At 37.1% G+C, this 24,888-nt stretch overlaps 1 protein-coding gene and 1 long non-coding RNA gene across 6 annotated transcripts in view; one reads left to right on the plus strand and one right to left on the minus strand.

The window, feature by feature from the left end:
* The window catches only part of LOC121012829 (NEDD4-binding protein 2-like 2), a 73,881-nt gene extending 54,243 nt beyond the window's left edge, over window positions 1-19,638 (minus strand). Inside the window, exons 1-5 of one of the 5 annotated variants that reach the window (XM_040448156.1) lie at window positions 19,464-19,638; window positions 17,001-18,259; window positions 7,095-7,219; window positions 2,709-2,797; window positions 2,241-2,317 (exon numbers count right to left, since the gene is read on the minus strand). In XM_040448156.1, coding sequence (XP_040304090.1) covers window positions 2,241-2,317; window positions 2,709-2,797; window positions 7,095-7,219; window positions 17,001-18,259 — 1,550 coding nt within the window. In that variant the 5' untranslated portion in view covers window positions 19,464-19,638. Of the gene's footprint in view, window positions 1-2,240; window positions 2,318-2,708; window positions 2,798-7,094; window positions 7,220-17,000; window positions 18,260-19,463 lie in introns of those variants that run through there. The other 4 variants (XM_040448157.1, XM_040448159.1, XM_040448160.1 and 1 more) reach the window with 4 other exon arrangements.
* On the plus strand, window positions 8,250-19,956 carry LOC121012832 (uncharacterized). The gene is made up of 3 exons (XR_005782343.1): window positions 8,250-8,576; window positions 18,482-18,485; window positions 19,943-19,956. It is a non-coding gene; the product is annotated as an uncharacterized LOC121012832 (long non-coding RNA).
* Window positions 19,957-24,888: the final 4,932 nt, after the last annotated feature.

Consider the following 24,888-nt stretch of genomic DNA (forward strand, 5'->3'; position numbering starts at 1 on the left):
GTCACGATCTCGCGGTCCGGGAGTTCGAGCCCCGCGTCAGGCTCTGGGCTGATGGCTCAGAGCCTGGAGCCTGTTTCCGATTCTGTGTCTCCCTCTCTCTCTGCCCCTCCCCCGTTCATGCTCTGTCTCTCTCTGTCCCAAAAATAAATAAAAACATTGAAAAAAAATTTTTTTTAAATTACTCTTGACCCTCAAAAAACTTTTAACATTTTACCCTTGTAGTTTTCTGTAACTTGACTTGGATATGGCAAAACACACAAGAACATATTTTACATTTAAGGTTATAGTTCTAGATTTACTGATGTTAATTAATTTTTCCCAGAAAAGGGACACAAAGGAAATGTTTATGCTTTAAAACTATTGCTATTATGGTCAAGATGAGAAGAGAAAGCAAAAAGACTAGAAGACAAAAAAAAAAGGGCCAGAGGGGAAGGATGAGGTTGAAATGGCAAGATATAACTAAATCCACAAGATGTCAGAATTGGTAATTCAATCAACTTACCAAAAAAAATCTGTCAAACTATACTAGACATCAATTAAGCTCACTTTATTTTATAAAGTCAATTATATTAAGAATTCTCATAAATTTCAACAGTCTCTCAAATGTTAATGAAGCCTAACTGTATTTGTATTTCATCAATTCTTTTATTCTGCATAACCCAAACAGCTTTAGCTCTTAAACTTGTCTCTTCTACTTGAGGTGAAATACACACAGAGAAGCAAGCAAACAATACTGAATATTAATAAATCTATCAGTTTTATCTACATATGATCACAGTATGCAAATCAGAAAGGGAAAAGGGGTAACCAAATGAATAAAAGGTAAGGGGAAAAGAAATTAGTTGAACATCATACACGGAATAATAGCGTTAAGCTGGAAGAGGGCAAGCTGAGGTGGGGGAAAAAAAATGGTTTTTAAAAAAAAGGAAGCTATGGCTGCACAACTCTGTGAATATACAGTTGACCCTTGAACAACACAGGTTTGAATTGTGCAGATCCACGTACATATGGCTTTTCAGTAAATACAGTGCAGTACTGTAAGTGTACTTTCTCTTCCTTATGACTTTCTTAATAACACTTTTCTCTAATATATATAACATACAAAACAGGTGTTAATTAGGTGTTTATGTTACCGGTAAGGCAGGAGGCTATAAGTAGTTTGGGGGGGGGGGGGGGAATCAAAAGTCATTATCAAAAATGGAATCAAAATTCCATTATCTGTGGATTTTCAACTATACCAGGGGTCAGCACCTCTATCCCTTTCATTGTTCAAGAGTCCACTGCACTGAGAACCATGAATTGTACACTTTTAATATGTAAATTGTAAGGTATGTGAATTATATTTCGAAGTTGTTACCAAAAGCAGAGAGAGGAAATAAAAAACAAAGAAAGAAAAAGAGTCATAGGAAAACCAGTAACATGAGGGGAGAGAGATCAAGGTAAACACAAATGGAAGGCCAGGGTTGAAATCCACAATCCCTCACCACAAATTTTGAAACTGACAATGCTCTGAAAACTCAGTCTTATGTCGACTCAGATGGCAGCAAAATCTAATCAAACCTGTACAACAAACATTAGATTATGCAGAACCTTTCTTATCTAATTACAGGACTAGTCATGATTTGCCACAGAAAAATTAAGATCTGTGATTATGACATGCTGCCCCAAACTCTGCTAAGCGTATGATGATTGCATATACGCACTATATCACCTTTCTTGAAAAAACAAAAATAACCAAAACCTGAATTCTAAAACATACTGATTACAAGGATCTTGGTTATGGGATTATGAATCTGTAGTAGTAAAGATGAAAAAGAGAGAGCAAGCCGAAAACCCCAGGTAAAAAGGTGATGGGAGCTAAAATGGGAAGAGAAGTCTGAAGGGTATTGCAGCTAAGTGGCCTCACTAAACACCAGAGGAAAAGTTCTAACTTTTTCTTGAAAGTATTCTGGATCTCCACTAGCATTCAATAAACTATGAAACAGTGGTAGGAATTCACATAAGAAAAAGTAACACACTTAACAAGGAAACTTTAATAAAATCTACCAAGGGAAGGTGCCCCAAGAAGCCTTGAAGTCAATGCTTCTCTTAACAGAAAGTGAGTAGTCCCTATTCACAAGCAGCAAACATAAGACAAGCAAAAGCTAGTGAAGCAATTGGGTAAAGAAGAAAGAAAAAAAGAGAAAGATTCAAAAAATGTTTTCAAAGATAAGGATTCAAAAACAATTTGAGTGCCTTACTTTTCTAATTCTTCAGGATCAAATTTCCACCAAGTTTCAGGTTCATGAAACTCTACTCTGTATCCTTTTCCTATGGCCTACACAAAGGAAAGGAAGAAAACAAAAACCCAGAGAATACTTCTTAAAGTAAAAAAGAAGGCAGATAATTAGGAGTTTCATTTAGACAACACTTCTAAATTTGCTCTACCAAGAAAAATTCTACTTTTAAATAACATGGTCTATAAATATACTAAGACAACTTAACTGGACAATTTCAAATTACTATCCTCAAGTCCAGGCAAAACTAACAAGATGAACATATTTCTTTATAAGTACTATTCCCAGGTTTTAAAAACTAAGTAAATGAATACACCTCTTTATAAAATAGGGACAAATGTGTATATAATACATATCAAAGCAACCAAAATTTCAGAATATGAAAAAACTGACAGGATAAAATATTAAAATTCTCTCATATCTTATATTTACCATTTCCACATATGGTTTCATTTCCCAAGCTTGTGTATTAGTGTTGTCTATTATAACTGGAGATCTCCCTTGATTGATAGCTTGTTTTGCTGAAATAAAAAATAAATTTAAAAAACAAAAACAAAAACCAGAGGACTATTAGGTTAAAATACACAAAATAAAATGTAAACATTCATATTAAGAAATTTTCTATATCTCTGTACTTAAAACTAAAATTATGCAACCTCTTGAGTCAGTGCCATGAAAAAAAAGGACTCCACATTTATTAAAAGGGAATTAAGAGACATAACCACAGACAATGTGTATTCTCTAGATCGGATACTGGTTTTGACAAACTAACGGTGAAGAACATTTGGGGGAAAACATTTTGTTGAACTTACAGCTAAGGAAGCCTTCAGTCTAGAGCTAACTTTCATTTAGAGGAAACACTGAATACAGTCTGACTATGAAAAGAGGTGAACATTTACTGACATGGCAAGATGAAAACTGGTAACTAAAAATGGCAAATTATAACACAGTATGTAAGTATGACTTTATTTTGGTCAAAATACAGAGATCCAGGGAGAGTTACTAAATATCAGAAGTGGGCATCTGAGGGTAACAGGAATATAAGCAATCTATGCTTATCTTTATCTATATTTCCCAATGTCTATAATTATAAATAATGCCTTTGAAATAAGAAACTTAGGGTTTTGTTTTGTTTTTTTAAAGAATGCTATGGATATATTATTACTTGCCAGCAAAACTTTACATACCAAGTAGCTAAATACCAGTTAACTGACTTTGTAAATATTTCTTAGGACTAGAATTCTCGAATTAGGAGCTGAGATCACATGGAACTTTTCTAAACTACATCTCCCTATCCCTTTGCCATCTCTTCCCCATGAGGTAAGAATCACAGCCACAGTTAATGACAAGAGTGTGCATACCCCAAGTGTAAACAGACAAGAAATGTAATTAAGAACCTACAATAAAATTTAAAAGGCTGAGGCAAAAGGCAATGCTATGGAAGTTTTGTTGGTGCTTAGAATTCAAAACATTAAGTTCTACATGATGAAAACATTTATACAGATGTCTAAGGACAAACAATTCCAAAGGTTAAGTAGTAATGACTGTCATGGAATACATATTTGGAAGAAGATGTCTCTAACAAAAGAAATTTTGAATTTGGGTCATAAATAGCCTACCAAAATGCTATCATCTCCCATTGCTCTATCCCGAATCATAAACAGTGATCAAATCTTTCATTAAAAAAAAAAAAAAAACTTACTAAACTAATTATCTTAAATGTCTAATAGTTAGGCTATCACCTCCAAGGAGTTACATTCCAGAAGAGGAGCTTAATAACCAAATTAAATCTCTGATTTCAAGAAGGGGAAGATTATCCTCTTTCAATGAAAAGGCATCATGTAATACCACATTTCAGTACACTCCAGGAAAAAACAGTTCCTAAGTAAACAATGTTTGAATACCCAAATAACGAGAGTCACCATATTTTAAGAAACAGTAATGACACCTTGGAGAGGTTTTTAATTTACAGAAAATCTAACATGAATTTAGAGTCTTCTAATAACACACACATGAAGCAGACAGATATTCCCAGAATGGTACCTGGCATTTAAAAGTATTCAATAGGGGGTGCCTGGGTGGCTCAGTCGGTTAAGGGTCTGACTCTTGACTTCAGCTCAGGTCATGATTTCATGGTTCGTGGACTTGGGCCCCACACTGGGCTCTGTGCTACAGTGCTACTGCATAGAGCCTGCTTGGGATTCTCTCTCCCTCTCTCTCTGCCCCTCCCACCTCTCTTTCTCTCTCAAAATAAATAAACATTAAAAAAAAAAAAAGTATTCAATAGGGGTGCCTGGGTGGCTCAGTCAGTTAAGCCTTCAGCTCAGGCCATGATCTCATGAGCCCCGCATGAGCCCTGCATCAGGCTCTCTGTGCACAGCCTGCTTCAGATTCTCTGTCTCTGTCGCTCTCTCTCTGCCCCTTCCCCATGCATGCACAGGCCAGGCTCTCAGTCAGTGTTCTCACTCCTTGCTAAGTGCCTGGAGCCTGCTTGTGATTCTCTCTCTTTCTCTTTCTTTCTCTCTCTCTCTCTCTCTCTCTCTCACACACACACACACACACACACACACACACACACAAAATAAACTTAAAAAAATAAAAAATATTCAATAAACATCTGTTAAAAAGAGAAATTTAGTCCTAAGTTAAGTCATGACTGTTAGTTATCATTACCTTGAAAACATTTATGTTATACTGATAATAAAACCAGCACTTTATCTAAGCACTATTCTTTGTTCAGCAAGTATAACTCACATGACATAAACATTTTAATGTAATATTCTAGACCAGTACTGCAAAGAGAAAAAAATGTTCCACACAAATTTCACAGTCCACCAAAGGTATACTGGCTTCATTAAGGAAAATGTTTCAGTAAGGAAACAATTCACTATTGGATAAAACCATTAGATATAAGATAGATGGAGAACTTGATAATGGAGTAGGCTGCCCCTTTGAAGCTACTAATCAATCTTAGCATCACTAAAATTGGGACAACTAGACATATGGTTACATACACACATACATACATACATACATACATACATACATAAACCTAACAAATCCTCCTGTCTAGAACTAACCTCTATTTAAATACAGGAGAAAGAACAGGTTAAATAGTTACCACAAGAAGCAGACAACTACAAAATATGGGACATTCTGTAGGACAAATAACGAAGCTCTACAACAAATTAATGTTATGAAGACAAAAAGAAGGGATAAAAGAGGATACAGATTAACATAATTAAATGAAACATAAAACCAAATGTACTGCGAGGAACTAGCTTGTACCCTGATTCAAAGAGAACAACCGTAAAGAAATACTTACGACAACAAGGAAAATTTCATTACAGGGTGAGTATTACATGATGTCAAGAAATTGTTTTTTTTAAGTGTGATGATGGCATTGCAATTAAGTAAGATGCCATTAAGAAAAAGTTCATTTGAAGTGCATAAAATATGATGTCTGCAATGTACTTTAAAAACCTTAGCAAATAAAAGTTGGTGGGGGGGGGGTTAAAACAAAAAGGATAAAGCCAATAAAGGCAAAATCTCAATAACTAATAATAATTCTGAGTGATGGATGTATGGTGTTCATTGTAATCTCTCTACTCTAGGTTTAAATTTTTCATAATAAAAAACAATTTGTGGGGCACCTGGGTGCTCAACCAGTTGAGTGCCGGACCCTTGATTTTGGCTCAGGTCATGAACTCATGGTTCATGCGATAGAACTTTGCATCAGGCTCCATGTTGACAGTGTGGAGCCTGCTTGGGATTTTCTCTCTCTTTCTCTCCCCCTCCCTCTCCTGCTCACTCTCTCTAAATAAACTTAAAAAAAATAAAAATAGAAACAATGAATCATCAATGCATTCTTCATCTTTTTAAAAAGAAATTACCTTATTAATGTAAGCACTTACTAGTTCTAGATCAAAAGTTTTCAATCTTGACTGCAACATCAGAGTATCTGGATAACTTTCTAGTTATCTGGTATCTAGCATCTGGATACCAGTGCTCAGATCCACTCCAGGCCAACTAAACCACAAATCTGTGGAGCTAACATTAACTCATAAGTTTTTTTTTTTTTTAAGTCCCCAGGAGGGGTGCCTGGGTGGCTCAGTCAGTTAAGCTTCTGACTCTTGATTTTGGCTCAGGTTCATGGGATCAAGCCCCTCTTCGAGCTCTGTACAGACAGTGCAAAGCCTGCTTGGGATTCTCTCTCTCCCTCTCCGTCTGCCCACCCTCTCCCCCAGCTCACATGTGCACGCACATTCCCTCTCTCTCTCAAGATAAACTTTACAAATAAAAATATGTGTGCCTATGTTATGAACCACCAATCTAGAAAGAGAAAAAACTGACTGATGTGCTTCTAAAAAATGTATTAAGTAATTTTTTTTTGCAGAATAATGTCAATGTGAAAAACTTTTAATATTCAAAGGTATTATATGAAGACTTAACATTGCCATTATTCATAGAAAAATACTTTTTGGGAATATACAACAGTTTCAAGAGTTCTTTGAAATTTATTCCTTAGGTATAAAATAAAGGTTATCAAAATAACCCGCATCTCTATTTTGCCAGCCTATACTGGTACACTATTTACAGTTTACAAAATATACCTTTCTAAATTCTCTAATTTCATAACAACCTTGATCAAGTAAGGCAAATATAACTATCATTGCCTCTAACAGATGAAAAAATTGGGTCTCAAAGCTATTTAATGGCTTGCCAAAGTCATTCTGCTGGTAAAAGTCAAGTTGAGAATAAAAACTCAGTCTTCTCCTAGTCAAATATTCCATCCCAAAGACGTGGCCCAAAACAAACCTCTGTTCTGGTTCCAGTCATGGGCATCACCAAGTTGATTAACATTATACCTGTACCCATCTTGATGGTGAAAATAGTCATCAGTGCTGAACACAATGCCATCACGACTCTGACCAAGCAGAATTCTGTTAATAAAAGAAATCATAAGGTGCCATTTATAAAATTTATAACCATCAAAAATAAGCCACACAGGAATGAATCTCTGGTACTTACCTGTAAATATATAGCAAACATAATAGCACGGGAGCAGATTTCAGATTTCAAACATCACTTCACACTTAAATCTATACAATTACAACCAGTAACGTTTGTAGGTGGCATTTGTATCACCACTTTTAAAAACATTCTTCAACCAATCCCCAAATTATGTTAACTATTATCCATGTTTTAACTTTAGTGTGAACTTGTATTTATAGTTTCTAAAATTGCCTAAATTTAGTGCAATAAGTAACCTAAAAGGCAAATAAGCCTAAGCAATTCATCTGGGGAAAACTTTATTTGACCTAAGATAGCTTTGATAAACTCATTTCCACAAGGCACAAATACATATGACCTAAAAGTGGAAGTCAGAAATAGCTTGAGGCTTAAGGTTGTGAAATAACATGTAATCCTCCAAAGTATAATCAAACTTTAAATCTGCTAAGAGATTAAATTACTAAATGAAGTCAATTACTAAGCACTAAATAAAAAACACACTCTTCAAATAAGTCAATGATAATCAAACTTTGTTCTCACAATATGATACTACCTTAAATTTTTAGGCACAGTGAGATTAACTAGTGTTCAGATTGTCAGAGAATTCCCCAAACCAGTGACTCATGAATTAAACTGGGGCAGGGGGTGCTGAGAAAAGGTAAAAAAACAGTGAATATAATTTGGATCCAACAATAATAGAAGTTTTTTTTGTTGGTTGTTTCTCTCCTCCCTCTCAGCCATTAGGCAAGTGGATATCATTTTATAATTTTCTTAGATGGGAAGAGAGTGGAAAGTGGTGGAAGGGATTGAAAATAAGAGTATTGTCATGGGATGATTCAAGAACACATACCTCCAAATCAAAGGAATAGGAAGGACTCCAACTATTAAGACAAACCTATCCCTCCTTTCCTCAGCTTATTGTAAACCTGTAAATAGGCATACCTCAGAGATATTGCAGGTTCAGTTCTACACCACAATAAAGGGAGTCAAATTAATTTTTTGGTTTCCCAGGGCATATAAAAATTATTACTAAAAAAACAATACATATATATATATACATATATATATATACCTTAATTCAAAAATATTTTATTGCTAAAAAATGCTAACCATCATCTGAGCTTTCAGTGAGTTGTAATCTTTTTTGCTGGTGGAGGGTCTTGCCTCAATCTTGATAGCTGCTACTGATCAGGATGGTAGTGGCTGAAGGCTGAGTGGCTGTGGCAATTCTCTAAAACTGGACAATTTTGTATTGTATCGACTCTTCCTTTTGTAAACAATTTCTCTGTTTGATAGCATTTTACTCACAACAGAACTTCTGTGAAAATCAGATTTAATCCACTCAAAACCTGCCACTGCTTTAACAATTAAGTTTATGGAATATTCTAAATCTTTTGTTGTTATTTCAACAATGTTCACAGCATCTTCGCTAATGGACTTCATCTTAACAAACCACTTTCTTTGCTGTCCATAATAAGAAACACCTCATCTGTTAAAGCTTTATCATGAGATTGCAGCAATTCAATTACATCTTCAGGCTCCACCTCTAATTCTAATTCTCTTGCTCTTTCTACCACATCCGCAGTTGACTTCTCCACTGAAGTCTTAAATCCATCAAAGTTATCCGTGAGGGTTGGAATCGACTTCCAAATTCCTCTTCATATAGATATTTTGACCCCATGAATCATGAATATTCTTAAGGGCATCTAGAATGGTGAATCCTTTCCAGAAGGTTTTCAATTTACTTTCAACTTACTTTGATCAAAGAATCACTATTTTTGGCAACTACAGCCCTACAAGATGTATTTCTTAATAATAAGACTTGAAAGTCAAAATTACTCCTTGATTCACGGGCTGAAGGATGAATGTTGTGGTAGCAGGCATGAAAACAACATTAATCCTGTTCTACATCTCCACCAAAGCTCTTGGGTAACCAGGTATACAGCCAGTGAGCAGTAATAATTTCAAAAGAATCTTTTTTTCTGAGCCATAGATCTCAACAGTGGGCTTCTAATATTCAGTAAACCATGTTGTAAACAAACATGCTGTCATCCATGCTGTCTGCCCAGGCAGAGTGCATTTAGCATAATTTTTAAGGGCTCTAGGATTTCGAGAATAGTGAATGACTACTGCCTTCAACCCAGTCACCAGCTGTGTTAGCCCTTAACAAGAAAGAGTCGGCCTGTCTTTTGAAGCTAAGTCACTGACTTCTCCTCTCTAGCTATGAAAATCCTAGATGGCAACTTATTCCAGTAAAAGAATGTTTGTCTACACTGAAAATCTGTCATTTAGTGAAGCCACCCACCTTCATTAATTATCTTAGCTAGATTTTCATTAATTAGCTACATCTTGCTGCAGCTTCTACACCAGCACTTCCGCTTCACCTTGTACTTTTATGTTATGGAGACAGCTTCTTTCCTTAAACTGCATGAAACAACCTCTGCTAGCTTCACACTTTTGTGTAGCTTCCTCACCTCTCTTAGCCTTCACAGAACTGCAGAGTGAGGACTCTGGATTAGGTTTTGGCTTAAGAGAATGTTGTGGCTGGTTGGATCTATTATCCATACTACTCCAACTTTCTCCATACTAGCAAGGCTATTTTGCTTTATCATCATTTGTGTGCTCAGTGGAGTAGCACTTTTAATTTCCTTCAAGAACCTTTCCTTTGCAGTCACAATTTGGCTGCCTGTTTGGCTCAAGAGGCCTGGCTTTTGGCCCATCTTGACTTTTGGCATGCCTTCCTCACTAAGCACAATCACTTCCAGCTTATGATTTTAAGTAAGACGTGCAACTCTCCCTTTTAGAACACTTAGAGACCACTGTAGGGTAACTCACTGGCCTAATTTCAATATTGTTGTGTCTCAGGGAATAAGTAGGCCTGAAAATAGGGAGAGAGATGGGGGAACAGCAGGCTGGTGGAGCAGTCAGAATACAATGTTTATCAATTAAGTTTCCTATCTTATATGGGCACAGTTCGTGGCACCCCAAAACAATTATAATAGTAACATATGAGTTGCCTGGGTGGCTCAGTCAATTAAGCATCTGACTTCGGCTCAGGTCATGATGTCACAGTTCATGAGCCAGAGCCCTGCATCTGGTTTTGTGCTGACAGCTCAGAGCCTGGAGCCTGCTTCCGAGTCTGTCTCTCCCTCTCTCACTCTGCACCTCCCCCACTCACACTCTGTGTCTCTCTCCTCCAAAATTAAACATAAACAAAATTTTTTAATAGTAATATCAAAGATGACTAATCACAGATTACCATAACAAATATACTAAAAATAAAAAAGTTTGAAATAGTCTTAGAATTGCTAAGTGACATAAGGACATTCAGTGAACAAATGCTTTTGGAAGAATGGAGCAAAAGACTTTCTTGACACAGGGTTACTGCAAACCTTTAATTTGTAAAAAGTGCAGTATCTATGAAGCACAATAAAACAAGGTATGCTTGTACATTTTATAATAAAAATAAAAGTGCAGATATAAAAAAAATTTAAACACGCATTTCCAATTATAGAAATTATAGTTCGAATTACTTCAAACAAAGCAAATGAAATTAAATGGTTAGTTATTTGCGAGGCTGGAGTTGGATTTCTTTTTTAAGTCACCATGATTTTTCCAAAATATACTATCTAACATAATTGGCATCTTATTTGTTTATACAGACAACCCAGAATATAAAAATGCTACAATATTAGCATTCCAAACCAAAGCTCAATGATCTAAAAATAATTTTGACCATAATCAGCCTCATCATATCAAATTATTTTCAACAGTATCAGAAAAATGATACCACCTTTCTTAGACATCCTGTTTCATTTTTTTCCATTCTTTCATGAGCACGGATTTTTCAGATACTAATAATACCATACTACAAACGTATAATAGCTTTTGTACCCAAGAAATGTTGTAACCACAAAAAAAGGTAGGTGGCGGGGTGTAGAGAGGGGAGGAGATAGCAAATCAACTTATACCATTAAACCAAGTAAACATCAAACATGAATAAACATCTATGAAGAACATCTTAAATATATAAATCATAATTACAGCAAATTATTTTAGCTTGGAGAGAGACTTTTTCCTCCCAGACTGTTCATGCAGCTTTTAAAAATTCCCTGAATTACCTCAAACTGTGAAGCTTTATTTTGGGGATTTATATAAAAAATTACCTATAATCTATTTGGATATATGTGATGCCATATCAACCAGCTGAACCAAAAATAAGTTACTTAAAAATATTAACATTTTCAAAATTCTTATGGTCAGATTCTATTAGAACTTTCACACATTGGGGCGCCTGGGTGGCGCAGTCGGTTGAGCGTCCGACTTCAGCCAGGTCACGATCTCGCGGTCCGGGAGTTCAAGCCCCGCGTCAGGCTCTGGGCTGATGGCTCAGAGCCTGGAGCCTGTTTCTGATTCTGTGTCTCCCTCTCTCTCTGCCCCTCCCCCGTTCATGCTCTGTCTCTCTCTGTCCCAAAAATAAATAAACGTTGAAAAAAAAAATTTTTTTTTTAAAAAATAAAAAAAAGAACTTTCACACATTAAGTAAGGTGTTAAAATGAATCCTCCAAATGTCAAAACTTAGAACTCTGAAAAATCAAGTATCTAATAAAAAAAATCAGGTATGAACTCACTGGCTACTTGATTTGTATTTTCCAGAATATCTATCTTTTTGAAAACTTACTATATGACAAGCATTTTATGTATATCTATGATCCCATTTAACTCTCCTGACAACTTTGCCAATTTGATATTAAATAAATCCAGAAAAAAAAATGACTTCAGAAATCAGGCTCCTGGAGTTACATAGCAGTGTCAGAGACAAAACCAATGGCTTACAATGAGGCCTGCTTCCTGGTATTCACCCCCTCCTATAATCCCTTCCCCTCTAGTGTGGGTGGGAGTCAGTGACTACAGCTTCTAACACAATATGGCAAGGTTGATGTAATGTCCCTTCTGAGATTAGGTTATAGAAAAAAGTGACTTATGTTTTAGGCTCAAAGCTGGCTCCCCTTCTCTTATCAGAGCTGTGAATGGAGAGCATCCCAAGGAGAAAAGAACCAAGGGAGGTCTCCAGCCTATAGCCAGCAACTAAATGAAGCCTTCAACCCAACAGCTCACAAGGAACTAAGCCTTGTCAACAACCTCAGTAGAGATCTTCCAAGCAGATCCACCCCAACCTTCAGATCAGAACAGAACCCTAGCCAACACTTTAATCAATAGCATTGTTAAAGACCTTGGACCCAGATAACTGCACCCAGACTCCTGTCCTTCAGAAACTGTGAGATGATAAATGTTTGTTGCTTTAACTGTTTTTAATAAGGTAATTTGTTATACAGCCACAGATAACTAGCAGTCTGTGCTTATAATTCTTCACTTAAGTAAGGAACAAGTGAATCCCGTTCCTTAACTGTTTTGGGAATCCTAAGGGCCTATTATGAGTTAATTTTCATAATTTATTTTTAAATTTTCTAGTAACTATACATTATTTTCTCTAATAATCCATGTGCATTTACGACCAGAAGTGATTTTTCCAAAAAAAATCTGAGTAGAACTGACATTTCATGAATGCTTTATCTCCTTATTTACTGAGTGGCCCCGCATACCCTTATCCCCAAACCACTTCACTGGGGCACTTCACTCTCTAAATACTCTTTCAATTAAGAATAGGTATCTACTAGGGGCACCTGGGTAGCTCAGTTGGTTAGGCGTCCGACTTCCGCTCAGGTCATGATCTCACGGTTTGTGAGTTCAAGCCCCGCATGGGGCTCTGTGCTGACAGCTCAGAGCCTGGAGCCTGCTTCGGATTCTGTGTCTCCTCTCTCTGCCCTGCTCACGCTCTCTCTCTCTCTCTCTCTCTCTCTCTCTCCCAAAAATAAACATCAAAAAAATTTTTTTTCTTTTAAAAAAACAGATACCTACATAAGGAAAGGTCAATCTTTTCCTCTGGAATTTAAACTGAGATCTCCTCCAAAAGCAGGGAGGAAGAAAAAAAAAAAATCTCTTCCCATTTCTCTTTAAACTGCAATTTCTTGGGGCACCTGGGTGGCTCACCTGGTTAAGCTTAAGCGTCAGACTCTTGATTTCATCTCAGGTAATCATCTCACAGTTCCCATAGGATTGAGTCCTGCATTGGGCTCCATGCTGACAGCAGGGAGCCTACTAGGGATTCATTTTCTCTCTCTCTCTCTCTCTCTCTCTCTCTCTCTCTCTCTCTCTCTGCCATTCCCCCACTCACCCACACTCTCTCTCTCTCAAAATAAATAAAAAAACTTAAAAAAAAAACCCTACAATTCCTTATGGCTGCTATAACAAATTACCACAAACGTGGTGGCTTAAAACAGCATGTATTATATTATAGTTCTGAAGGTCAAAAGCCTGAATTCAGCTCCACTGTGCTAAAATCAAAATGTGGGTAGGCTGGCATTCCTCCTGGAGACTCCTTAGGAGAATCTGTATCCTCGCCAAATTTTCCAGCTTCTAAAGGCCACCTCCATATGGTCCCTTCTTCCATCTTCAAAACCAGCAGTGTAACATCTTTCCTCCTCTCTGAAAGTGCTTCAGTATTTATCTCTTATCAACTCCCAACATTTTGCTAATATAATAATGAAATTAGTTGCCCATTTCTTAAAATACATTCGCTGTCATTAGTGAAACGAGTAGAGTAGAAGAAATGCATATTACCTAAAATATCTTAGGTTCAACTTTCCTCCCTTGTATGAACAGGGTCTGTAGTCCACACCCCTAGGAATGACACCCAAAGCTTGATCCCTAAATGGTCCTGTGTCCAATCCCTGACTCCAGAGGATTCTGTTTGGCTGATGGCAATTACAATGGTAACAAATTCCACATCTAGAAATTGTTGAATTCTGCCTGAAATAAACCTTTAATCAAAGCACCGAAGTTTTCCTAAAAGAACAAAGAGCTAGCACTTCCACATACCTACAAAGGGGTATGAACTGTTTTGCACTAGCTTATTCATAAATATTTAAACTCTGTAATTGTGTTAGAACTTAATCTAAAACTTATTTCATTAAAATCTGTTAGCAAAGTTGTGGGGTAAACAATTAGGTAAAAAATTTGGTAAAGAAATACTACATGAGTTCAGAAGGATAACTGAGGGCTGAGATGACAAACCAAAACCTCAAAAGGCAGAGGCATTCAAAAGAACCTTTGAATAAATACAACAATGAACGGACAGGTATTCTGTCTCCTGCTATAGAGGGCAGGTGCTAATCCAACTACAGAAGGACATGAAGATGGGAGAGGTGGGCAAGGACTAAATGAAGGAAGAAGGGGACTTGAATACCTTTCCTTCTTCAAAGCCCATTTTGGGGGCACCTAGGTGGCTCAGTCGATTAAGCATCTGACTTCAGCTCTGGTCATTATCTTGTGGTTCAGTGCATGAGTTCAAGTCCCGCACTGGGCTCTCTGCTGTCAGCACAGAGCCCGCTTTGGATACTCTGTCCCCTTTTCTCTCTGCCCCTCTCCCACTCACTCTGTCTCTCTCTCAAAAATAAATAAAAACATTAAAAAAAAAAAAAGTGGTGACCTAGGGGCTCCTGGGTGTCTCAGTCGGTTAAGTGTCCCATTCAGCTCAGGTCATGATCTCGCAGTTTGTGAGTTCAAACCCCCGCATCGGGCTCGGTGCTGACAGCTCAGAGCCCCGAGCCTGCTTCAGATTCTGTGTCTCCCTCTCTCTCTTTGCCCCTCCCCTGCTTGTGCTCTCTCTCTCTCAAAATAAATAAAAACATTAAATTTAAAAAATTAAAAGAAAATAAGTAAATAAACACACATTTATTAAAAAAAAAAAAAAAAAAAAAGGTGGTGACCTAAACAGATACGTTTGCTTCTTTTTAAAGTCAGGAGTCAGGTATCGGGCCCTGCATGCAATAGATATTAAAGTGAAGGAGCAGAGAAGAAACACGCTATCATTTATATCCATAGTTTGATCTTGTCCCAGGTTTTGTAACTTCTCCCAAGCCCTTTAACCTGAACCTATTCTCTTAAGCCTCTGCTCCTTCTATGAAATGAAAATAACACAACCAATCTTACAAGATTTTTATATGTGAAAGTACTCTGTAAATTGTAAATCATGACACAAATGGTAGTTACTACTATAACATCCACTCCTATACACCTAATTCCTCAAATATGCATATTATGTATAATCACCTCTATCATTTCCAACTATAATTATTCCTCCTTGAAATTCTATCACATACCTTATTCACCTTCGGTTTCAACATACTCCAATGTTATCTCAAATCTCATCTTTCCTTCTTAAATTTATTCTATACCCATGCATAGTCAGGTGACCCTAGCTAGGAGATCCCTTCATACGATTTCCAAATTGCAACTGTTTCTTTCTTCTGGTCTTATATTCTAAATCTAGGAGACTGCCCATGTTAGTGAGACTTCACCCTTAATTTCTGTACTTTCTAAAGAGTTGAAATCTCATCTTCTCTACAAAATCTTCATTAAAATAAAAGGAATCGGGGCGCCTGGGTGGCGCAGTCGGTTAAGCATCCGACTTCAGCCAGGTCACGATCTCGCGGCCCGTGAGTTCGAGCCCCGCGTCAGGCTCTGGGCTGATGGCTCAGAGCCTGGAGCCTGTTTCCGATTCTGTGTCTCCCTCTCTCTCTGCCCCTCCCCCCGTTCATGCTCTGTCTCTCTCTGTCCCAAAAATAAATAAACGTTGAAAAGAAAATTAAAAAAAAAAAAATAAATAAAATAAAAGGAATCAAAATGCAAAGACCTAAATTTAAATTCATTTACAAAGATCACAGCTTACGATCTAGCTTAAAATAAATGTCTGTACCATAAGTTTAATCTTTAATTTCTTGCTTCTGAAGAAACTTCTATTCAGACTGTTTTGCAAGAAAATACAAAACATTTATATAATGGTTCTTTGGACTTCTTTATCCTCACCACCAAGACATCAAGTTTTCTTTTTCTCCTTACCTAGCATACATCTTGAATCATCCTACAAAAACTGCAAAGAATTTGTATTGTTTTTCTTTGTGTTATTTTTCACAACTGCTTTCATTTCACAAATGAAATCAAATGCATCAATATTCTTTTTTTAAAAATGTAAACAAAAACAAGAATTTGAAACATTTTGTCATTCAATAATATATCACCAGCTGTAACTCCATTTTACTCAGGTACTGCTCACCTCAGACTCCTTAAACGTAAAGAAATCAAAAGGTTCCCTCTGTCAATCAACGATATGAACGCAGCACAGGGCTTAAAACACACCCACACCTTCTTTCCTTGGGTTATCTCATTTACTTCTCACAATTATTTCAGGAAAATAAATATTACTCATTCTATTAACAAATAGCAAAACTTGTCCAAGGCCATAAAGTTTGAAAAAACGAAATCAAAAGCCTGAGTCCAGCTCTTCTTGAATCTGACTTAAAAAGGGAAGGCTAATACAGTTCTCAAATAGCATTTACTTACATCACTGTCATAATTATACAATGGTGTATCTATTTTTAAAACCCTCAGCAGAATCTTTACATGCCAATTCTCCTTTACTCCATCAGGAAACATCCTTTTAAATATTTACACCATCAGATACCATTCTCAAGTGTAACAAATTAAAATTTTTCTGCTAGAAACATGAAAGCATTTGTCGTTGATTACAACTATCATCTATGATTTTTAAGTAATGAATTACCAAGTATTTACTTGGTATCCTTTACTCACCGAGACAACGTTGTTTTCCCAGAACCAGGCAACCCTCTTAAAAGAATAAGTAGTTTCTGCAATTTATTTAACTTTTCCTCTTGAAACTGCTGGTTCATAAGCCTGTGTGTTCCATTATGGTTGTCCACAGAAGTATCTTTCCAACATCCTTCACTGGTTTCATAGAAACCATTACTCACATATCCATCTTGCACACTGTAGCCATTTGTAGAGGAATGATCTCTACTGGTGTTCTCACTACAATCAATATAGTCATTGTTCTGATCAAAAGTCAAACAGTTCCAGTTAACGTGACAACCATTTACATAATACCCATTTTGAAACTGAGAACCATCTTGGGCATGGAAAATATTTGATGGTGGATTTGGTGGAGTATCGAATCTTTGAATATTTAAATGATAGTTAAAACTGGGAAGAGGAGGACTGGGGGGTACTATAAAAGAATGTACTGACTGCCATTCAGGCCTGAAGGAAGTAAACGAATCATCACAAAATGCAGGTATTACTTGTCCATTACAAGGATATTTGCCTGGCTCATTTCCCACGTGCTGTGGATAACCACAATGTGACTGAAGAACATTACTAATATCTCTTTTCTTTCCTTCTTCAGATTTTAACAGATCATTATTATGGCCCTGATGACAGGCAGTAACTTGTTCCTCAGAGGGTTCAGGTTCTTTACAACTTCCTTCCAAATCATCTTTTTCATTTTCAAGCTCTTCAATTTCTTTGTAAAACTGGAATAATTCATTGTCAAGCTCTGATTCTTTGGAGTTAAATTTCTGTTTCGTGTCTCGTCCTTTGTCAGCTATACCATTGATAGTGCCTGACTGATTCCTCCCTTCATTACATTTCCTCTTCTCAGGCGGTTTGTAAATGGGTCCTATAAATGCTTTACTTGTGCTATATATCTCATCATCTGTGGATACCAATGGAGGACCTGTATCCTGTAAAATCTGTGCATCAATGGATTCGATAACATCTGGTCTATTATTACCAGGCACCTCATCACGCACAGGTTTCGGCGAGTCTGTAGCTTTGATTTTGTCCTCCTGGGGGTAACTATGTCCTCTGACATCAACAACGGTCACAGGAACCCAATCATTCCCAGTTTTCTCTTGGATTCTGTGAAAATCAGCACTACCATGGTGGGAAAAAACATAAGCCTCTTCAGTTGACTTCAATTTTTTAAAGCATGGTTCACTTGTTAGTTCTTCACCATGATCCAAGGATTTTGCTTCAATTTCACCATAAGGCATCTGGGGAACAAATAAATCACATAATTATTAGCTAATGTTTTAAAAATCTAAACAAAAGTTTTTCAGAAACATGAAAACAGAAAAGACATTTGAATGTGTGATATACACAATTAATGGTAACATTTTCCCAAAATACAAAACTTACAAAGTTGTAATTTTAAAACCACTTACTATTTAAGTATTGTTATAATGATTTGGGGGCGGGGGTGAGTCTCACTGAAGGTAAGTTATCTTTTTTTTTAAAAAAGGTATATCTCACCTTTAATGGAAATGATGCATTTCTGAACTTAAAGAACTTAAGTTTGGAAAATTAAATCAGTAATATACATTTGATGATATACACAATTGTGTACTAAGATGGAGAGTAAATCTGCCAGCCAAACTGACACATTTCCAAAATGGTGTGATAAATGGCATTTTAAACCCTTACTGTTTAAAATCACTACATCTTTGGGAGTAAATGGATCCAGCTCTCAAACCTCAGCGTCTCCTTAGCAATCAAATGTTAGGTTACCTGAAATGCCAGACTTTACAGACCCTAAGAGTGACTCAAACATGTCACATTACGTTTAGAAATCTGGCAACTCCCCAAATCAAAGCGCTGATCTTTTCCACATGCTTGGTCAATCTCAAAGATAAATTCTGCTTCCCCTGAAATTACTTAGGGACCCTCAAAAGTGCGATCCCAAAGCCCGTTTTACATACTTCTTCATTCTGCCCTCTCTCTGGTGTTCCTCTAACAGAGGAAAAGGGGCAAAAAAGACGAACTAAACGATACAGGTAGGCCTACAGAGACTGAAGATGATACAACTGCAAAGAACGCCGTCCTTTTGGAAACGGCCCCCCTTCCAAGCGCCTCCGGCCATCTCTCCGCTTCTCATTTCCTCCTTCGAAATATCATAAAAGTCTCAAAGAACAATAAGCGGTTGCATTAACACGGCGTGGCCTATACACAACCTGAGTCCCATGGCCTCCTGACCTCTAAAGAGGGCAGCCCGGGCAAAAGTGCGTCAGCCGGGGTCTTTGTCCCAATGGAGGCTGTTCGGGTTGTCAGAAATTCAAGAGATCTCCGAGACTCAAAGGTCCACTCCGGGCTAATCAAAAGGGTCCAGCCAAGAGCAGACGAGAGCCCCCCCAAAAAAAAAAAAAAGACAAACGTCACCGTCACTACCCCACCCTTACTTAAAATGGGGTGTTTACTCACCTTACACTACAGCTCTGCATTGACTTTTACCTCCCAATAAAATCCTCGTCTAGAAAGACACGAACATCTGAAAAGGTAAAAGCAACGCGCAAACACTGCCCCAAAGCAGAGAGGAACTAAACCCCAAGCCCTCAGCATCTGGGCAAGCTGCACCGCCGTACGCAAGATGGCGGCCACCGCGCTGTTACCCCGGCAGGAATTACGGATTTGCGCTCGGCATTGTGGGAACTGAAGTCCAGCGTTCGCACCGGGCCTGGTAAACTCAGCGTTCGGAGACTTGGTCTCCCAGAATTCATTGCGTGAGAGACTCACTAGCTGTGACAAACGTAAACCCTAACTAGTTCCCAGATCTGGAGCGGGGAAGTGGTTTAGAACTGTCAACTTGGGCTGAAAACGGCAGTGACCCTACTCTGGGATTCATCCGTAAAGGAAAAGAGAACGTGAGTGCCTGGCATCCCAGATACATAAGCCGCTCTCAGCGTGATGCTTTTGAGACTTTCTAGGAGACCATCAATCAGGCTTTTCAAAGGGGCCTCAACCTTTGTTACCGCCAAGTAGGGTTGCCGGCATTTCTACGAAAAACCACTCAGTAATTTTAAGTTCACGTTCTTCTATCCATGGAGACAATCACTGCAGCAGAGCCTTAAGTGCGTAAGAGAATATTATTTAGTATCGTAACTATGTTGTGTTTTGAGAAACAAAGGCCAATTACTGAATTGCCCGTTAAAAATCAATTTGTAACAAGCGCTTAGAACAGCACCTGTTGAAAAGTAAGTGCTGTGTGTCTGTTAAATTAGAAATAATTATTTTTTAAATGAACAATTTGGGAATCCTCAGCCAAGAGCCCTTTCTCTCTTTCCGCTACCACCCCACACTCTCTGGGCCCGCTCCCTTCCCTGTATTCTTTCCTGCCACTACAAGTGAAACTGCTAATGTCTTCGTGTTTAAATAAATCTTTCTGTTGTGATAATGTTTTAATTTATAAATATAATAGTTAAGATCATAGTCTGAAATATTTGCATTTAATTATTTAACAGCTTTATGATCAAGAGGGCTTATGCTTATGACCAAAGCAATCCATCCCCTTATAAACAATCTTCCTCAAATACAAATTCCTACGTCGACCTTCGATGTTTCCTCGTAATTAGATTCAAGTTATGCATTCTCTGCGAAAACAACCACTTAAGTGAAGTTGTGTCTGTCTCAGGATATTGTGTATGGAGATTCAGGATGTCTGTCCACCATAAGTTGACATTAGTCTTTATCACCCTATCAAGGTGTTTTCCAGGTTCTCCACTGTGTATCTTACCACTTGCAACTAATAGGCAGTCTATGAAGAGATACTTTGACATCAAGCAAATATCTTTCTCCGAATCAAACTCTACCTATGGTTCAGCCTCCACTGAAGATCCTTGCTGCAACTGATCTTTACAATGACGGTTACAAACTGTAGATTTTTTTAACCCTAACTCTTTCAAGCGCTCCACCTTTACTACAGGTGATTCTGCTTTTTATAAAGAAGAGCTCTCCTTGTTTACTATCAGCATGAATTTATGCATTCCTTTTTGTTCAAGAAGTAATAATGCATTGCTGTCTTTTACTTATTTAATTAGCCGGTTAGTTATATTAGATAATTTTTAGGACAGTTCTGGATTCTTAGAAAAACTGAGTATATATAGTACAAAGTTCCCATGTACTGTACCCTCCCAACCACACACACACACACACACACACACACACACAGTTTCCACTATTATTAACCTCTTATATTACTATTATACATTGTTATAATTAGTGAATCAATATTGATGCATTAACATTAATTACAGTCCATACTTATTTAGATTTCTTTATTTTTTACCTAATTCCCTTTCCTTTCCACAATCCCTTCCAAGACACCACATTACGCGCAGTTGGCATTTCTCCTTAGGCTCCTCTTGGCTGTGTGTCAGTTTCTCAGACTCTATTTGTTTTTGGTGACCTTGACAATTTTGAGGAAAACTGGTCAGGTATCTTGTAGGATGCCCTTCTGCTGGAATTTATCTGATGTTTTCTCATGATTAGACTAGGGCATGGGGTTTTGAGGTAAAGTGTTACTTTCATCACATCATAACAGGGGTAATACTACAAACATAATTTATGATCATGTATGTTAAACTTGATCACTGCCTAAAGCAGCATTTACACATCTCTCTACAGTAAAATTACTCTTTTTCCCCCTTTCCATACTGTACTCCTTGGAAGTCACTGTGCACAATGCACATTTCTGGTTGTTAACCTCCCTTTCCATTAGTGTATTTACATATTTTATTTGAACTTCTGCATGGGATATTGTTCTCTTCTTCCCCATCCTTATTTATTTTGATGCTCAAAGCATCAGATTTGGCTAGCTTCACCTGGCTCCCTTTGACCTGCATGTTGAGCACTTCCTTACTTTTGTGGCACAATAATTTTCCAGGCTTGTTTTGTACATTTGTTACTCCTACCCTGGAGTCAACAAATTCTCCAAAGCCCTGTTTTCTTTTCTTTTGTGTTTTTTTTACTGGAAAATGGCATTTAGAAGCTAAGACCTTAGAACTAAGTGTGCTTATTGATACTGGGGTATTACTGCTTTTAGGCCCTCTCAGTAGGCAGAAGTGAGGAAGAAGGGAATAGATATATATATTTTTTTTTCACTTAAGAAATCATGAATATTGATACTTACAATCCAATCCAATTCCTCAGTATTCCTTGTTGCCTTCCCCATTTCATATTTGTGTCTGCCTTTGTTAACAGTGAGATACTTGTTTTCTAACAACAACAACACATTTACTTATTACCCTCATCCTATATTGCACATAAAATAGTTTAAGAATGGTTACATTCAGGGGCACCTGGGTGGCTCAGTCAGTGGAGTGTCCGACTTCGGCTCAGGTCATGATCTCACAGCTCATGGGTGCGAGCCCCACATCAGGCTCTGTGCAGACAGCTCAGAGACTGGAGTCTGTTTCCAATTCTGTGTCTCCCTCTCTCTCTGCCCTTCCCCTGCTCGTGCTCTCTCTCAAAAATAAATAAACATTAAAAAAAATTTTTTAAAGAATTGTTACATTCATATGATTACAAAAGCAAACCTACTAAATGGGGTTCAAGACTTGTTTGTAGTTCTACCCTAGATTGAGAGTTGAAAGTAAAAATACTACATGCAAAAATAATTTGGATTAGTTCTCTGACCTTATACAATCCTACTTCAGTGGATAGTCATTTGAAATACACTTGAATTCACTTGCTTCTATTTCTAGTTTTAGTTTGTTTTTTCTTCCATTATTGATCATTTCATTTTACTTTTAGAATACGTAGCATAATATGCTTCCAAAAATCTAACATACAAAACAGTGTAATCAGAGAAATCTCACTCTCTTATCTTGAACTCTTCTTCCTACTACCCTTTATATGTATACAATTTTATTGTTTTTTGATACATCCTTCCTGTGTTTCTTTTTGTAAAAATAAGTGGATAAATGTGTATTTTCTTTCTTACTCCAAAGTGAACGTACCATATATGCTGTTCTGCATTTTGCTTTTTTTCAGTTAATAATATCTTCTGGAGATCACTTTGCATCAATTTATAGAGATCATCTTCATTCCTTTTTTTTTTTTTTTTTTTTTTTTACAGCTGCAATACTCCATTGTGTAATTATACTACAGTTATTCACTTAAAATCTGATGCTTGGATATTTAGGTAGTATCCAACATTTTGTAACTACAAATAATGCTGCAATACTAACCCTGTGTTTTTATATTTTAAGAGGACTATCTTTATTTGTTTTTTTTTTTTTAACGTTTATTTGTTTTTGAGAGAGAGACAGACAGACATGAGTGGGGGAGGGGCAGAGAGAGAGGGAGACACAGAATCCAAAGCAGGCTCCAGGCTCTGAGCTGTCATCACAGAGCCCGATGTGGGGCTCAAACTCATAAACCGTGAGATCGTGACCTGAGTTGAAGTCAGACGCTTAACTAACTGAGCTACCCAGGAGCCCCTAAGAGGACTATCTTTAGAGTAAGTTCCCAAAAGTGGGATTGCTGGATCAGAAGGTAATTCCATATGTACTGCATATTGGCAAATTTTCTTCCATAGAGATTATATCATTTTGCATGCCCACCAGCAATTTATGAAAATGCCAATTTACCTGAACTTTTGCCGACATAATGAGTGAGAAATTGTATGTCAGTATACTTTTAATTTACATTTACATTACTTATTGTAAGTTAGGGAGATTTTTATGTCTTTTCTGTGGATTTTTTACCTTTGGCACATGTTTTATTTGATTTTTTTAGTCTTTTTAAACTCAATTTAAAATAGTTAGGGATATTGGCCCTTTATATGGCATATTTCTTGCAACAGCTTCTTCGAATTTATGTGTCTATTCGTATGTGCTTTGGGTTTTCTTTCCCCCTCATGTAAAAATTTTTATTTTTTTGGCAAAACTCATTCCTTTATTGCATCTGGACTTTGAGTCATCACGAGAGAGCCTTTACAAACATGCAGGGTAATAGGAATTGTTTTATGCCTTCTGCTAGATCTCCAATCCACTTGGAGTTTATACTTACATATGGTATAGGAAATGAGTTTCTAATTTTCCCAAACATGATTTGTTAAACAGTCCATCTTTGCCTCAGCAGTTTGAGATACCACTTTTATCATATATTAAATGTCCACATAAGCCTGAATTTTCTATTTTATTCAATTAGTCTTTCTGTCTACTCATGTACTAGTACTACACTTTTAATTGTATCGTGTAGGGCTTATCCACCCCACTCCCCAATAGCTCTTACTTTTTAGAAATTTCCTAGCTATTCTGAAATAGTTCTGAGAAAAAGGTCTTTGGCACTTTTTAAGTTGGGATTGTACTTTATTCATAAATCATCTTAAAGAAGAACTGATGTATGAGTAATATTGACACATCCTGAGAACAGAAAGATATTTGATATTTGAACAAATAGAAAGATATTTGTTCAAGTCAGTTTTTGTGTCAGAATATTTATAGTTTCCTTCACATAGGTTTTGAACATTTTATTAGGTTTATTCCCAAGTATTTTATCTTTTCAGTTACTGTTGTAAATGATACATTCTTTTTTTCTTTCATGAGATTGCCTAACTGGTTGTGTAAGTTAAGGCTGTTATTTTTCATATTAACTTCATATCTTCCTACCTTACTGAATTATTTTGTTTGTTTGTTTGTTTGAGGTAGTTTAGTATTGATTCCTAGGGCTTAACAGGTATGATAAGATGTCATCTGTAAACAGAGATAGTTCTTTTCTTCTTGTTGTTCAATTATATCTCTGGGGCATCTGAGTGGCTCAGTCAGTTAAGCGTCTGACTTCCGCTCAGGTCATGATCTCACGGTTAGTGAGTTCGAGCCCCGCGTCGAGCTCTGTGCTGACAGCT

The sequence above is a fragment of the Herpailurus yagouaroundi genome, unplaced genomic scaffold, assembly GCF_014898765.1.
Source record: "Herpailurus yagouaroundi ecotype Mexico unplaced genomic scaffold, PumYag 197, whole genome shotgun sequence".
Taxonomy (NCBI): domain Eukaryota; kingdom Metazoa; phylum Chordata; class Mammalia; order Carnivora; family Felidae; genus Herpailurus; species Herpailurus yagouaroundi.